The following is a 16,912-nucleotide window of genomic DNA, read 5'->3' on the forward strand; positions in this document are numbered from 1 at the left end:
ATCAAATCACTGTGAGAGGTCTACTCAGCTGATGGTCATTTTATTGTGTTTTAAGCACATGATAGGATCCAGTAGGAACTGGTTTTCCTCTAGTAGGAAGAAAAACAGAGTGGCATCTTAAGATAGCCAGAATCAAACCCTGTAATCTATGTTTTGTTGATCAGTGAAACAAAAGAAAACAGGGTTGTGATTAATGGAGCAGGGTCAAGTTGGAGGCCTGTAACCACCGGTGTCCCCCAGGGGCCAATACTTAGACCAGTATTGTTTAATGTATTCATCAACGACCTGGACGAGGGGACAGAGTGTATCCTCAGCAAGTTCACTGATGATACCAAACTGGGAGGGGTGGCTGACACCCCAGAGGGCCATGCTGCCATCCATCGTTACCTAGACAGGCTGGAGAGCTGGGCAGAGAAGAACCTAATGAGGTGCAACAAGGACAAGTGTAGGATCCCGCACCTGGGGAGGAAGAATGTCAGGCACCAGTATAGGTTAGGGGTGGACCTGCTGGAAAGCAGCTCTGAAGAAAAGGATCTGGGGGTCTTGGTGAACAGTAAATTATCCATGAGCAAGCAATGTGCCCTTGTCGCCAAGGTGGCCAATGGAATTCTGGGCTGCATAGGGAAGAGTGTGGCCAGCAGGTCAAGGGAGGTCATCCTCCCCCTCTACTCTGCACTGGTGAGGCCACAACTGGAATACTATGTCCAGTTTTGGGCTCCCCAGTTCAAGAGAGACAGGGAACCACTGGAGAGAGTCCAGCGTAGGGCAACTAAGATGATTGAGGGACTGGAGCATCTCCCTTATGAGGAAAGGCTGAGAGAGCTGGGACTCTTTAGCCTGGAGAAGAGAAGGCTGAGGAGAGACCTTATTAATGTTTACAAGTATCTAAAAGCGGGGTTTAAGGAGGATGGAGCCAGACTCTTTTCAGTGGTTCCCAGTAACTGGACAAGGGGTAATGGGCACAAGCTGGAACATAGGAAGTTCCGATCAAATATGAGAAAAAACTTCTTTACGGTGAGGGTGACAGAGCACTGGACCAGGCTGCCCAGGGAGGTTGTGGAGTCCCCTTCTCTGGAGATTTTCACGACCCGCTTGGATGCAGTCCTGAGTAATGTGCTCTGGGCAATCCCAGGGGAGTTGGACTAGATGATCTCTAGAGCTCCCTTCCAACTCCGAAAAAAAATTCCGTGAAAACTAGTTGGGAACAAGACAACGAGAAACCAAGAGCTGAGAACAGTAAAAGTCTGAGCGCTTGATACAAGGCTGGGCTGAGCAAAACTAGGATCATATAGGATACATGACGGGATATATACATATACATATCCATGAAGGGACGGTCCTCTCAGGCATATATTTGAATTTTCTCATTGTCCTCCTAAAAAAGGAACCAAATTTAAACCTCAAAGCTTGCTCACTCACCCACCTTTGAAGATTAACATAGGAATTTAGCAGTCGATGCCCCTCCTATTGTCTTAAGTATCAATTCCACAACTGTCTGGATATACATGACAAAAAACCAGTGCCTACTCACTCAGAAGTGCTTTTAAGGCAATAGGTCAGATCTTTTGAAGGCCAGCAAAACAAGGCAGAAAAATATAAGGAATTTCAACTGTGTGAGGATTATCTATTAACGAGCTAAAAATCTTAGTAGCAGAAGCGACTATGTGGTTTATCTGAATTATAAGGTGGTTTGTTTGTTTGTTTTTTAAAGAAGATGAAAACAGATTGGAAAGAGGAAATTCAAACCATCTTGTATCAGTGGTACTCCATACAAAACATTTTCTCTAAGGCAACTCACTAGGATATATTTTTACCGATAGTCCTGCTTATTACAATCAATGTCTTAAAGTCACCAAAGCATTCTTTCGCTTTAAAAAACTGCAACACTGATACATTCAGACATGGTACCTTGCAGCCTCATCTTCCAGTCGCTTTTTCTGTGCGAATTCAGCTCTTCTTTTTTCTACCTCTCGTATTTTGTCCTGTTTGATCCTGTGGAGCTGCTCCAAGGCTAATTGCTGTGTGCTGTAACTTTCTCTCAGGTCCTAACGAAGAAACACAACGAAGTACATCAAAAAGAATAAAGCCAATCTTTTCAGAAAAGCATCCAGGCATTTTAATACTTTGTGAACCAAGTTTTAATACAAATGGACAAAGTAATATTAAGTTATTAATAGTCCTTGGAGGTCACTGTAAAGAAAAGTCAAGTAAACAGCCATATAAAAGTAGCTGGCAGGTTTGCAAAGCCTTTGACGTAACTTAGGCTTTCAAAGAGCCCTTCCAGTCATACACCTGCTGGAAATGGCAAATACAACAGAGGAGAAGGGAAGATATAAAACTGTGTGTTCAAACACTACGTTATCTAAGGATACAGAGGGCAATGAAGGGTACTTTAAATAACTACAAGATTTGACGAGGAGGCAGACTTCAACTGAAAGCCAACACAACCCCATAAACCTGAGAATGCACCTCCTCAGTAGGGTGTTCACCTTCGCAATGCTGTCTGAATGATCAATCCCATATTTAAATCTGCAAAACTTTATCAAATATCCAGAAAGCTTAACGCTGTGGGAAGCCATGGCCTAAAGACACTAACTCAGACTGGAGTTTTCTTATATTTGTAAACGTCACAATTTTACTCTTTTTCTTTTGAACACATCCTTCAATTCCTATTCCATCTTCCTCTGATAATAAAGCTTTTCAAAGCAGAAAATCAGCATGAATCTTTGGGATAATTAAATTTACAGAAGGAAAAAAAAAAAATCAACGACAGAATTACTTTAGACTGTACTTCACCATGTTACAACACACCTGTAAGATACTACATTATCTTTTCTCAGGAAACCTATTGATACAGACTGAGCAATGCAACACGTGTACCCCGACTTCTCACATCTGATCTCATAAATGCAAGCAAAGCAATTAAGAATGATCTATTCCCACTACAATACGCACCTCTACCAATAATCACGCTGCCTAAGAGATACTGTGCGATTTACATGAAAAGGGCAAGATAACAGTATTTCTGTGTCAGTGAACGTCTCTCTGTAGCAACAAACTAAACCAAACCATTGACAACTATTTTCCCCCAAACATATTCAGCTAAGAATGGTTTTTCTTCTCACTTTGCACAGAAATTGAGGATCACTATGGAAACAAAATTGCATTAGAAAAACTCTTGTATCCTTGATTTAAGGACCGAATAACCCTTATGCCAAATGGAAAGGTCAGTTAGGTAATTCTGAGAATAATTAATGGCGGGGGGAATAAATCAAAGTCAGATTTTTGAGCCCAGCAGACAAAAGCAGTGTTGAGGAAAAACAGCAAGTGGGTTTTAGTACTGGGTTAATCTGGAGGCTTAACAGCATTGCATTTGCCATGTCGTATGTCGTATTCTGGGCATTGATGGGACTTCTAGACTTTGAAACTCGAACGAGAATTCCTTAACCTGACCCACAGCTTAAGATGTTTGGCTACAGGCAGAGCGAGACAGGTAGAGAGCAAGAGGAGGAAAGGTGGGAGAAGACACTGTTTCCGACTAAGTATTCTTTTGGTTGATGTTACCGTAACTAAAAATATCTGGGTAAAACAACTGAGTGAACGTAGTCTGGCAAGAAATAAAATGGCTATCGGTATTTTGCAGTTTGGCTTTTTAAGCAGGTAAGAAAATTTAAAGTCTTTAAAAGGATGTTAAAGCTAGCAGAAAGAAAAAGAGCCTATCGATTTTCTTTTAGGAAAATTTATTTAGTAGAGGTTGTACATCCAAACGGAAAGGGTAAGCAGAGAAAAATTGCAAAATAATTAAAAAACCAAAAGAGCCAAAGATTAGAAAATAACCTTAAGTAAGAGGAAGAGGTTGTTGAGACAGCTTAGCAGAGACAAAAGGCACTGAAGAACAGAATCATCCATATTCTCACACTGTAAGATAAGGCAGATAAAAAGCCAATTAATCTTTGCACTGTATTTTGGAAAACATATTTTAGGGAAGACTAAACGGTAGGTGCAGCCACTGAACACAGCAAGCCATGCAATAAACAAATAACTAAAAATGCACGGGTTTTGTAGCCATTTTTTAAAAAGGAAAGAAACTCCTTAAACGTTTACAAATTTTTCTTTGAGTTCTTTTTATTGGAGAGTGCAGAGGCCCTCATGCTGGCCCAGCATAAATCCGTTACTTAAGAATAAAAATAAAGTTCACATCAGTGCCCCTAGGAGTAAGCTGGTAAATGAAGTTAGGGGGATGCGCGCTACCCTGCCTGAGAGTTGCATGCATTTTTAGGCAAGTCAAGAGTTGCCTCTGAAGCAAAAACACCTTCAGGGCCAGCGGTCAATATTTCTTAACTTCTACACAAATAAGCAGCCTGTGCTTACTTTTAGGACAATATCCAAACCTGCTACCAGATCTTGTACAGTGTACTATGAAACCCTGTATTTCTTTTAATAAAAGTTAAATGTTCAGTCCACAATTCAAAAATTGTAGCCAATCTAACCGCAGTACCATAAGAAGAGAATTTGTAAGGGCCTCAGAAACTTCAGTTCTAAATCAAAATGAATTCTAAAAAGCAAAAGTTGAGAGTGAGCGGCAGTTGATTCATGCAAAGCAATGATTAGCAACAGATTCGTGTTTTAGTACATTAGCAATGGTTCTAAGTGCATTTTTATTACATTATTTACTCTTTTTGGTAATCCTTATTTGACAATGGAAGTTGGGGAAAGCTTTTTGGAAGCCTGGTGGAAGTGCCACCCATCTTTATGACTGGGTGGAGAAATAAAGATAGTGCTTACTGGTGTAAGACTGAGTATTTAGATAATGCACGTACCTTAAGCTGACTGTTAAATGCATCCATTTCAGCAAGTTTAGAAGCAGTTTCTTTCTCAAGGGCGTCGAGTTGTTCCTTAAGTCTTTGGCATAATTCTTCCTTTTCTAGGGATTTCTTTTGCACAGAACTGATTCCTGTACCTGCATAAGGGAAGACAAGCAATCTTATCAGGATTCCTGTTTTCACTAATTATTTCATTATTTTCCTAATATACACACATTCCCAACCTCTTTCTTTCGAAGAATCCCTTGATTTACCTTTCTCTTTGTATACAGCACAAAGAACAAATGTCCCCAACACCTAACTGAGACATACAGGCATTACATGTAACGTATACTGAATAATTTGCAATCTTTTTTTTTTTTTTAATATCAGACCAATTCATTGCAAGCTTCTCTAGACAGGGACTTCTAGTGTGATTTGATGTAAAAATCCGTGTAAATTTTACATAAATTAACTCCCTTGAGTTTACACTAACAAAAAACCACAAGATGTAATAGGATCTGTGGGCTGTATAGTCTGTGTAAATAAGGTTTCAAGGAAAATCTGTGCTTTTTTGCAAAAGTATGTTTGCTTGCCCCTTATTTAGAACATGAAGGAAATAATGGAATGCAGATGCAACAATGCTAAGATGGCACTAACTCAAAATACATAAAAATGAAGCTGTGATTAACAACCCTCCACCCTTCAGCCTTCTTTTTTTACAAGTGATGAAAAACCAAAGAGAAATTCATTTGCAGACACTTACTCTGAGTGTTTTCGAGTTGAGCGTTTTTAATTCTTTCACTTAACAATTGCTTTTCAGGAACTAAATAGATTAGTTTATTCTGATACTCCTGTAGATATTGAAGAAAACATAACGATTTTTTAATATTGTTTACAAATGAGTAAGTAAAAATGGGTGAATTTTCAAACACAATTTCAACTCATGTTAAGGAAACACGGATGCAAGTTATCATTAGGAGGCAGTGGAAAAAATTACTTCTATACTCTTGATATGAATATTATTAGAATTAAATGTTTTTTGAGCCAAAACCATTAACACAGCTGGAAAAAAAATAACAGACATGCTAAAAGTGTAAATATTATCATGAGAACATTTAAGTTGACTGCCTCAAGCCTAACATATATATGTTGTGTGACATACAGGAACACGAAAAGAAGTTTCCTTGACATGCAGCAGAATTACATAAAAATATAGTAGAGGATGATTTATGGTAGTCAATTGATTTGAAATAATTCATGTCTTGCTATTCAAAGAGAGGAAAAAAGAAAAAAGAGCAGCAGGATAATTCTGTCCAAAGATCAACTTGCTGTGCACACAGAAAAAAACATTCCTTGTCAAAATTAAAGCCTGGAGCCATAAAAAAATGCATAATTAAAGAGAAGTCACTATTATCAGCTCACGTAAGAACAGCGGAAGTTTTGACTACTGTCGTCATTCAACTATCAGCTGCTTGTAGTACATGCAATCATTTCTTTAACACCACAAATAAAACTAAAAATCTACGCAGTGTTGATGGCCTTAACAATTTCCTCTCTCTGCTATCATCAAACCGATTCACTGTCCCTCCCCGTGGGTATGAAATTATCAACGGCATTATGGAATAAGAAGTAAAGGAAAACTACAAGCTAACAGAAAGTCACACACCTGGAGCTGTTGTTGTAGTTGCTTGACTTCCATAATTCCTTGGTCGTATTTCTTATCTAATGCCTCCAGCTCAGTTTTCCGCATTTGCTTTTTGCTTCGAATATCTTGCAATCTGCCTGAGATTTGCTGATGTTTGTCCGTCTAGAAGGAAAGCAAAGACAAATTATACACTTCTCCACTAAATCTGTAGGCATTTGTTCATGATCAGTTCTCTTAAACAACCCAAAATATCTGCTTTTCATTGCTCATGCAAAGCAGGGTGGAATTCCTGGTAGGCCGGTAAGGTAGATTCTAAGATTTGCATAATTTCAAATAATGTATTTCAAGACGTGTAGTGAAATTTCTGTCTTACCAGGGCTTCTAATTCAAGATTAAGGCTCTTCTTTTTAGAAGTCAACTTCACAATTTCTTCTTGTTCCCTGTTACGTTGATTAAGAAGTTCTTGGCGACGAATTCTCTCCCATTCCAATCGCCGCTGGCGCTCAAGTTCTTGCTTTGCTGCCTGCAGAAAAGTTACATTACCTTAAATTACAATGGAGACGCAGAACTCAAGAGATCACGATTTAATATGATGTGCTCTATTTGTAAATAGCGTAACAGCAACACGTCGTATTGTCTTTTGTAAAGTGCTCTTATATACCTCAGCATCAAAGAATGGAGGAAGCGATCCTCTAAGATTCTTCATGCCATGCTCCTAACTTTGGATGAAGAAAAGCTACATAATTCAGACCAAAAGTCTATTTAGCTTAGAATACTGCCCATAAATGAGCACATTGACAGATATTGCTCATAACTCCCTTTGAGTATTTCACAGAACTAGAAAAAATACTCAAGTCTTATGCATGCGCTGAGACAGTAAGTAGAAGCAAATTTGTTTCAAGTTCAACTGTCAAAATATTATCAGTTATGAATTCAGTACAACCTTGTTGGGTATACAGATTTTTGCATAAATCGAAGACATCTGTCCAAGAAAATCTCATCTGTCCTGTGAAGCATCTGAAAATCTCCAGCCTATACTTGATGCATTTGTAACAGACACAATGTTTTCAGACAGAAACGATGTTCTCTTTCCAAGACAACTTGACAATGGCCATGTGAGGAGACAGAACCAAAGGCAGCATCCAAATCCTGAATGCTCCGTCAAATGGACACTGTATATATTCCTTACAGAATTAAAAAATAATTTCAAGAAAACAACCTCCCGCCTTTCTATTTCTTTTCTCCTTTCTTCTTCCCTTTGTCTTTCCAACTCTCGTTGTCTCTCCAGCTGCCTTTCCATTTCGAGTTGTTTTTTCCGTTCCTGTTCCTGGCGTTCCCGCTCTCTTCGCTCTTGTTCTTCTCTTTCTTTCTGAGCCTTACGTTCAGCCTCTCTCTGCTGCTGTTCCAACAGGACCTGACGGCGTTTTTCCAGCTCCATATTTCCCCTCTCATAGTTGGCTTTCCTTTTGTCCTCAAATGTCACTAAAATAAGGAAAGGTAGTTATTTCTGTCCTGTGCAAAACACTGCTCTCAAACAAATACCTCGGTTATGTTTCTAAAGATAGTTACTTTCTTTTTGGCAAGCTCAGGTTGTTGGGTCACGGAAGATATAAGCATCTTGCATTTGTTAAAGTATTATTTTTCTTTTCAAAAATACCTTTAAATTTTCCGAAGTCTATTCCAATTGAAAAAAAAAAAAAAAAGTGTTGTAATTTAAAACTGACCACAAAAATTACTTGAATTTTAGAGGAAACACGAAAGAATAGCTTTTATAAGCTAGGAGAAGACTATCTTCGGTTAAAAAGGTTTTCCACTGTGCAAGAAACATTAACACACAAAGAGCTTAGTTTCTAAGGGTGTTCCCTGTAAGAGCTCCTGGAGGTAAAACCAGCAGAAAACAATATAGGATCAAGCTCAATTACTGCGGTACAGGATAAAAAGAGATACAAAGGAAGGGTTGAGGCTTCCAGCAACCACCCTTCTAAAAAGAGAGGCAAGTCGCGTCTCGCAGTGTGCATGTAAGAGACCTTTGCTGGTAGCATCAGGGAGTCAACAGCAGAATCTACATTATGTGCAAATTGCATCTAGTTTTCAGAGAACTGAACTACCTTGTTTTCAAAATGTCCAGAACAAAGTAATGCCAGAAATTTTCAACTGAAAAAAAATTTGCAGTAGCACAGCAGTATTTGGCCATGAAGGATTTCTTTTCCAAAATACATTATTCATCAGCACGCTTTTCCTTTCCTACAGGTAAAAATAGCCTTATTTCTGCCTTCTCAGTTCTACTAGATGTAATAGGCTGACTACATCCACTTAACAACCTTGCCACCACCCAAGTTAAACGGGATCTAGCTCCTGAAATGAAGCTCCCTAGGGATCTGACTATGTCTTCCACTTTCTAAGGGTTTCAATGCCCTTAAAGGCAGCGCTACACATTAAGAATGTGAACCCTTATTTTACCTGGCTGTTTTTTCTGTGGCTCCTCCTCTTGCACAGGCTGGTAAGATGGCAGAGTTCCATTTATATTTTCAGAATATTTTCCGCTCCTGGAGGGGAAAAAAAAAAAAACCAAACAAAAAAACCCCAAACACACCACCAATGTTAGAGAAATAACACGTTTATTTTCGTTGTACAAAACACTTCCATTGAAAACACATTATGTTTCACTGCCCTCAGTGATATACCTGAAAGAAGGCGGTACTAGTTCCAGAGGGAGAGTTAGTGGCAGAGGTTGTCCGGCTTTGGCCATATCGGTTAGGTGCATGGCTAACACAAACTCATCAGCTTTCAGCTGTCCATCGCCATCAATATCAGCTAGTGACCTGCACAGTTTTAACAGCAATAATAATCATAATCATAATCACTCACAAACGATAGCTGAAATAATTTACTGTAAAAATAATTTCTTTAATAGAGAATTCATGTGAAATGTGCTGGTAAAAGTAATTACAATTGATAACATGAAAAAGTGATGAAAGGAGGGGTTTTTTTTATCTATTCAGATGTCTTCATAAAATACAGCAAAAAGGATAGGAAAGGTTAAGGGACGTCTCTTGATTTATTGAATCAACAAGAAAAGAGGTGGGAAGAGAGTTCAGGACTGTTCTTAACCAGCTGAAAATGCTAGAAAACACTTTTTCAATATTTTTCTTAGAGTAAAAGAAAGCATTACATAAAGTCACATCAAATTCCACAACAGGAACCTTTGCATAGAATTCTTTTTTCCCCTTGTGTCTCCTCGACAGCACAGGGAAGAGGTGAGCTGCCCCAGGGTACCTTGCAATGGGTAGGAAAAGGATCACCTACGCCCTCTAAGGAGAAGGCAAACCACGCAATCCTGTCCTTAGCCTACAAAATGCCTCCCACGCAACTGGGGAAGGGGGAGGGAAACAGTGAAATGTTTCCAGAGATGCAGGCAAAAAAGGCAGGAACCTTTCTCCAAGAACTATCTATGCAGATAAAATTGCAGGAATGTGTCCTTAGACTGCACTTACGCTAAATGCTTAATAACTACTCGTTTAAAAAAAAAAAAAATTTTAAAAAAAAAAAGGTAGTTAAAAAGACCCACTAAAACCAAAAAGGAAACTACAAAACAAAACAAAAAAAATCACCACAGTGAAAAACAAAAGCAGGAGATGACGAAATGAGATTCGCATTATGTTCACAGACCAGCACTGTTCATACGTAACAGTACCGTTATTGCAGTAATTGCCACGAATACAGTACCCCAGTAGAAAAACTGGTAATTCCTTACTTTGGGCAAAACTGAAACTTGGGCTGTTAATCCTCTACGCGGGTACACGGACCTCCTTGCACTGGCTACTGCTGCCTTCAGGCTGGGCACCCGGGAGGAAAACGGTCACTACATGCCTGCTTTATTTCCCCATATTCCAGAGTGAAGGAATACAACCTGACACTCCCTTTTTTACCTCCACAGCATGAGCCAAACAAGCTGAATGAATATGAGGAATATTTCAGCTCGCTGCTGCTAGAGACAAACAAATGACTGCCCTGCGATAAAGAGAAGAAGAAAGGGGACTCGGAAGGAGCTGTAAAGCACCAAGCTACTGTGAATTCTGCTGGGCCAGTAAATTTTATGTATAACATCCAAGTTATGTCTGAAGGCGTAATCCAAACTAACACATCTAGCAGGAAAGATTATTCAAGCCTTCAGACAGCTGTAACCACTTCCATCACCACAGGAAAGGCAAGTCTTAACAAATGCGTAATACGTAGATATCTTTATGGGAACCACAGTAAAATTCTGAAAAGCTGAAGAGTTACTTCATTTTTCATCTTTAATATTTTAAAACCAACACACTTGATTTCAGAATCCTACTTTTAAAATTGATAAACCCTCATCTCATCAGAAACTGCGATTAGCATCTGTACTATTATATGGAGTTTAACAAACACACACACAGAGTGAAAAAATTATATTACGTCAAGGTGTCTCTTGAAAACATACTCATGAACAAACCAGTTTGAGCAGCTTAGTTTCAGTTTATTATTTTAGAGCTACAGTGTCCCGTTATCATTTCTTATTAAATGAAGTACATTTCCCCTCTTAGCACCATGAATTCATAACCAGGAACTAAACTTACCAAATAGTAGCCAACTGAGTCTGTGAAAGGTTTGATTGCAGAAGGGCATTCCTTGCTTGAAATCCTTTGTGAAAAAGATTTTAATAAAAATAAATACTTTGAACAAAGATTCACATGTAGCAAAAAATGGGTCATGAACTGGGGCATGTTTATTTTTAATATTAATCAAATCCATTTTCATCAGCGGCTGACAGTTGGCTTTACTTCCAGGCTTAACAACAGGCATTACAACCTGAACACAATAAAGATGTAAGTATTCTTGTGTACTTTTTTTTTCCACTCGGAGCACCTTAACAGAAAAGCTGACATGAAAAATGGATATTTATGGTAATCCCCAAAGCTGTTACAAAAGCACAGCTGACTGTCTACTGAAACCTTGAGCTAGCAGGCTGGAAAGCTGTCAGCTTTCCTTTGATAACAAAGAACCATATCCTTTCTAGGCAGGTCAATGAAACATTCAGCCCAAAATCAACTGAACAAGATAAAAAAGCATTGAGTCCCTTTCTTGAAAGACAGAATTGTCCTCCTTTTTTGTAGGCTAGGAAGCAGAGGAAGAGGCTTGGGAAGCGCTTATTAAAATGGGAAATCCAGACATATACATACATACATACTGTCTTTACATCTACGAACTGCCTGGCCAGCATTCTATTTGCTGCGTTGCGGTGAGTAATCCAGTTTTATAAGAACTTTCATAAAACTCTATGCTCATATTAACTTTGTGTGGAGTTTTTGGAAACCACCATAATATCATGGCACAGCAGAAACGTCACTGAAAGTCAACAAGGAATGACTCCCTTAAATTACTTTCGAAAAATTCCAACCAATGGCTGCAGTACTGCAGTGTCTTTCCTGCAGTGTCTTTAAGAAGCTAAAGCCCAAATATCTAAGCAATTACTAATACATATATATAGGAGCATATGGCACAAAAACGACTGTGAGATGTCCCTCATTTTACAGAGAGAGAGTCTCAGTCCAAAGAGTGACACTTGAAAAATGACTGCTGAGTTTATGGAGCTAACTTCCCCAGCCTGATGGTTCTCAGGCTCTTACCACTGCCACTTCTTCTTCCCCTCGACTGCTGCTGTAGCTTCCCAAATCTGCCTGGGGACAATGCTGCCTTCCCAGGCCCCTCTGAGTCTAACACAGAGCCCAAGCCAATAAACTGACACCCATTTCCATTTCTTGGCTGACTGGAACCAATAGCCGAAAGACACGCTCTCCTGCATGTCTGAACGTCAACAATTTCAGCTTTTATTTCATATGGAAGTCAAATCCCAAGCCAGGATTCCATCCCTCAGCCTGTGATGTCCCAGAAGGAGAAAACACTGCTGTTTTTCCCCCTCATTATCAAATGCCATACTCACCTGATAAATACCCACTCATACTTTTATCCAGACTGTTAAATTTCTGCCTGTATTTTAATCTGGAGGCCTGAGGAACCGCCCAGTCTGTGGATACAATCTTTGGTGAATTCCCGGCTAGTGAAGCACTAGAGGAAGAATTTGAACTGTAATAAAATTAAAGAAATTAAAAATAAAAAAAAAAAGAGCAAGAAAGAACTGTAAGTTACTTGGCTTAATAAACAGGCATTGAACAGAAGACATATAACATCTTCTGGTAACAGGAAACAACTTCCACAAAGTTTTACCTCTGCTAACTTGCTATAAATATTTTCATCACCAATATGGGATTTTAATGTGAAAGTAGGGACACATATCTAAAAGGGGACTCCTGAACCCAAGATCCTGCTCCCTTGGTATCACAGGCACTTATGCCATGTAATTCATTGTTCCAGCACTGCAAAATAATACTATGGGAAACCATAGGAAAACATCTTGACTTTCACAAGAGTGTTTAGAAGGGCTGTGAAGTATTGGGCAGCTGTCAAAGTCACTTTAAGAGGTATGCAAATGAATAACCAGGAGCACAAAAATTTATCTGATAAACTCACAACAAAAGCAGCTTCTAAAGCTGCTAAAGCCATTATATCCCACCACCACCTATTCTTTTTATTAGTGACAATGACAGGCTGAATGGAGATTTTCCAACTCGTTCGGTTTCTGCAGAATAGCACTTGATGGAGTGTTTCGTTATACCTATAAAACTTCTACCTGCAACTCCCAGCATTTTCACTCTGTCCCATCTTTGAAGATCAGACAAAATCAGGTGCATCCAGCCTGCCTTGTTTAAGGTAATCCCCTACTCTGTCAAGTGAAAAAACTATCTGCAGTGTTATCCAAGGCAATAAAGTAAGAATGCTGATATAAACAAAGCCTGTCGGGCACGATGCTGGATAGACACCCTTTGCATGGAATTAGATAACATGATGGTGAAAGTGCTGTCAATAGTAACACTGAAGATGAGTTACTTTGCAACACTACAACACCAGAAAAAAAAAAAAAAGATTTCCAATAGAAAAAAAAAAAAAAGAAAAAGAAAAAAGATTATTACAGGCACACATCATGCCTACAATCATCTTACTGAACATCTGCTAGCATCAGGTGTCTGCCTGTATGAGGAGCCCAAAGTTAGACGTATGTCCATCCCTGATGCCCTGTATCCGCAGCAAAGAGGCGCAAGCACTTCTGAGGCACCTTCTGGAAGTGAGCTGGGGCTGAGACAGCCTCTGGATTGTCTTTTGGGAGACTGTGCCCTGGATGCCCAGTGGGATAGATACGCCTAGTCCCTCCCTCTCTTTGTCTATGGCGAAGCTCTACAATCAGTGAAACAGAGCAGCTGATGGCAAAGACTCATCATCTTCTAATATTCATAAAACAAATGCACGCATAAATATTTATAACAAATATTATTCTTATATGCCTGCTAATTACGCAGTGCCCTCTATAATGAATGAGCACATCAATCCATAAACATTGCTTTTATAACCACTTGGTAAGTTTTACTTCCATTTACTAATGAGGTACATTCCTATCTTTTTGGCACCTCTTTCTCTCGTTTGAACTCCTCGCATACTTCAGATGGTATTTTCAGGAAGTCTGACAAAACTATTTATTGTGCACATCATTTCAGTCTTGGTCAGTCATATTAGGTAGACTAATTTTTACTGAATATACTCGGAAAATAGAAATGCTCTGTAAGTTTTGGAAGACATACTACTCAAGTTAAAGATAGAACCAATTTAAACTTAACTTTCATACCTGCTGGATCCTAAATCGATTAGTGACTGTGCCTTCTGTATACTAGTACCACCAAACCCTCCTGCCATGGGACCTAAAGAACCAGTATGAGGCAGTGCTGAAACAAACAAACAAACCAAAAACCATAAAGCAACTGGGTATAAGGTAATGCTTTGTGATAAACGTTCAAGGCTTTGACAGAAGTAAGAAAAGCTAATCAGTGCTTTGCTGTTAAGATTAACTAATTAGAAACGATCTGACAAATGTGGAAAAAATACAATTTTTACATTTTTTTTTTTTAACTCCCATGCAAGTATTAGCATTCCTGTCTGAAATTAGCCATAGAGAAAATAAGATTCACAATTCTAAAAGCAAGTATCGAACTGTACTATACTTACTTGAAGAGAAAGGTACGGACAAAGGCTGCAGAAGGCTGGATGTTCCATTTGGCAAGGAAGAGGTACTGACGGAAGGCACCAGGGGAGCGGAGATAACCAACGGAGGAATGGAAGTCATGGAGGTCAGAGACATGGGAGCTAATGGTGTGATCGTAGACATAGACGTTGGCATGGACAGATTTGGCATACTACCCATTCCTAGAGCAAAATGCAACAATTCTTGATTTAGTATTGCAGAGGCTCCAGCAAGAAATTGGCTCCATTATGCCAGGCAGAAACTACAGACAGCAACCTGCGTCTAGAGATACAATGAGTTAAAATAGATGCTCGTGTACAATATTTACTTTTTCTCTGAAGTTTAGACTAGACAGCTCACAGAGGAAAATATACTGAAAAACACCAACTTAAAAAAAATAAATCCTTACAAACAATTCATTCTTAAGGTAGACTGAGATCTAGTATTTCACAAAAGAATAAGATCAAAATTTCTATAACTGCAGCTGTAACTTGTTCTTCAACAAGCCTCTCCACGTCTGGCCCCTGAGAGAGAACTCCAACACAACTCAAAAGTTGTGACAATCCTCCGTAGGGAAAAGATGATGCTGTTTCTGAACTAAGCCTCTTCCAAGCTTTGGCTCTGAAAGAATCCGTACGGGTGAAAAGTCCGTACCCGTGCCCAGCAAGTGGTTTATTTAAGACAGCGGCCTGAAGCGAATAAGGGCACTTAATTACTGGGTGAATCTTGTGAAAGACAACAGTATGCCGATGCTATGATGGAAGGTTAATCGGAAGCAATCTTACGCCAACCACAGCCATCTATAAATGCATGCACTTGTATGCAAACATGTAACATTTACTGATGGGAAGACTATTAAAATCATGTATGTAATTAATATATGCATACACTTAATTTCAGCACAGAAGTATGCACTAATTTTGTAATCCAGCTAAAGTCATTGCATATATTTTGTTCTAAAAAACCGACAACATAACAACAGGCGTGCACTGAGTCCCAAAACACTGTCAGAAAAGGAAAAAAAAAGTTAAAGTAATTATAGTCAATTGCTCATATAACCAAAATAGACAATCTGATTGATTTTGAAAAAAGTTTAAAATAAGCATTCTACCAAAACTTTGCCCTTTACTAAGTTTAACTTTAAAAACCCCCGAGTATAAATAGGTGAACGAGTAGGAGGGAGACAAAAAAAGACATTCAGTACAAGATGACGGCCTGCAAATCAGATGGCAAATGTGAATGGTCTTCTTGCATCTCATGTCAAAATTCAATAGAAGGTTTTTCTTTATTATTAAATGTCTTCAAAGCATGAAATTATCAAAAATGTCAAGAAAATGACTTTGTGAATTTCCTAAATCCGAATATCCTTGGGGTTTTTTTTTACCGATTCACTCAATTGTAATGGTCAGATTAATCTTGTATTTGGCTGCAACTAACTGTGTTTTTTTACCTCTGAACACTAAGTAATTATATATTCATAAGTACCAAAGCGAGCTGACATTAGCGGCGAAAATACTGGAGTTTGTTTCATGACAGGAGGGAGAACCGCAGGCAAGTGCTGTCCTTGCAACTTCAGCTTGATGAGCTTCATGGCTATAGAGAACTCCTGTTGATCCATTTTTCCATCCTTGTTCAGGTCTGATAGTGTCCTTAAAAATAAAATAAAATAAAATTTAAAAAGCCCACAAGGAAGAAACGTAAAGTTAATTTTCTCACTTAATGAGAATCTTTTCTATCGAATTTATTTACTGCTTTTGTACAAGAAAAGAACAAACTTACTGCAACCATTTGTAGATTTTCTACTTTTGACAACATTCAAACCCTCAGAATTTTGCAGACCGTAATTTTTCTAGTTTGCCAACCTACAGCTATTGAAGGTCAACCTGGACTTCCAAACATAATGCCGATCTAGCTGCAGTAAGTATAATTCACTTGGTAGTCTTCTGCAGAGTTCAGTTTTAAAGCTGCTGTATATTTAACACCTGAGAAAGCAGGAAGACACTTAGAAAAGCAGTTGTCCCCTGCTCAGTAGATACACTTGTTGCTACAGATATGCCTCTGCTATGCTTCTTTCTATGCTACCAGCCAGATGAATTATTTTAAAGTAATGTCTGGCGGTGTAAGGAATTAATGCAAGAATCTGAAACAGGAGGATGCAGAAACCTGCTCAAGGCACTATATACCACTATGAAAACTGCATTAATTCACAAACTGCATGTGGTGTTTTTTGGGTTTTTTTAAAGACTGATACATACACTGTCTTCCTTTGACAATTCTCCAGATAAACTTAAATACAACAGGATATAT

At 38.8% G+C, this 16,912-nt stretch overlaps 1 protein-coding gene across 9 annotated transcripts in view; it reads right to left on the bottom strand.

The window, feature by feature from the left end:
- ITSN2 (intersectin 2) overlaps nucleotides 1-16,912 on the bottom strand; it is a 90,215-nt gene that overhangs the window by 37,271 nt on the left and 36,032 nt on the right. For 4 of the 9 annotated variants that reach the window (XM_074581987.1, XM_074581989.1, XM_074581988.1 and 1 more), the window contains exons 5-17: nucleotides 16,091-16,254; nucleotides 14,590-14,787; nucleotides 14,213-14,309; nucleotides 12,419-12,561; nucleotides 11,055-11,118; nucleotides 9,135-9,272; nucleotides 8,911-8,996; nucleotides 7,670-7,932; nucleotides 6,824-6,973; nucleotides 6,472-6,612; nucleotides 5,569-5,656; nucleotides 4,821-4,960; nucleotides 1,909-2,045 (exon numbers count right to left, since the gene is read on the bottom strand). In XM_074581987.1, the coding sequence (XP_074438088.1) occupies nucleotides 1,909-2,045; nucleotides 4,821-4,960; nucleotides 5,569-5,656; nucleotides 6,472-6,612; nucleotides 6,824-6,973; nucleotides 7,670-7,932; nucleotides 8,911-8,996; nucleotides 9,135-9,272; nucleotides 11,055-11,118; nucleotides 12,419-12,561; nucleotides 14,213-14,309; nucleotides 14,590-14,787; nucleotides 16,091-16,254 (1,809 nt within the window). Of the gene's footprint in view, nucleotides 1-1,908; nucleotides 2,046-3,837; nucleotides 3,919-4,820; nucleotides 4,961-5,568; nucleotides 5,657-6,471; nucleotides 6,613-6,823; nucleotides 6,974-7,669; nucleotides 7,933-8,910; nucleotides 8,997-9,134; nucleotides 9,273-11,054; nucleotides 11,119-12,418; nucleotides 12,562-14,212; nucleotides 14,310-14,589; nucleotides 14,788-16,090; nucleotides 16,255-16,912 lie in introns of all 9 variants that reach the window. The other 5 variants (XM_074581984.1, XM_074581985.1, XM_074581991.1 and 2 more) reach the window with 3 other exon arrangements.

This window comes from Larus michahellis, chromosome 3, assembly GCF_964199755.1.
Source record: "Larus michahellis chromosome 3, bLarMic1.1, whole genome shotgun sequence".
NCBI lineage: Eukaryota > Metazoa > Chordata > Aves > Charadriiformes > Laridae > Larus > Larus michahellis.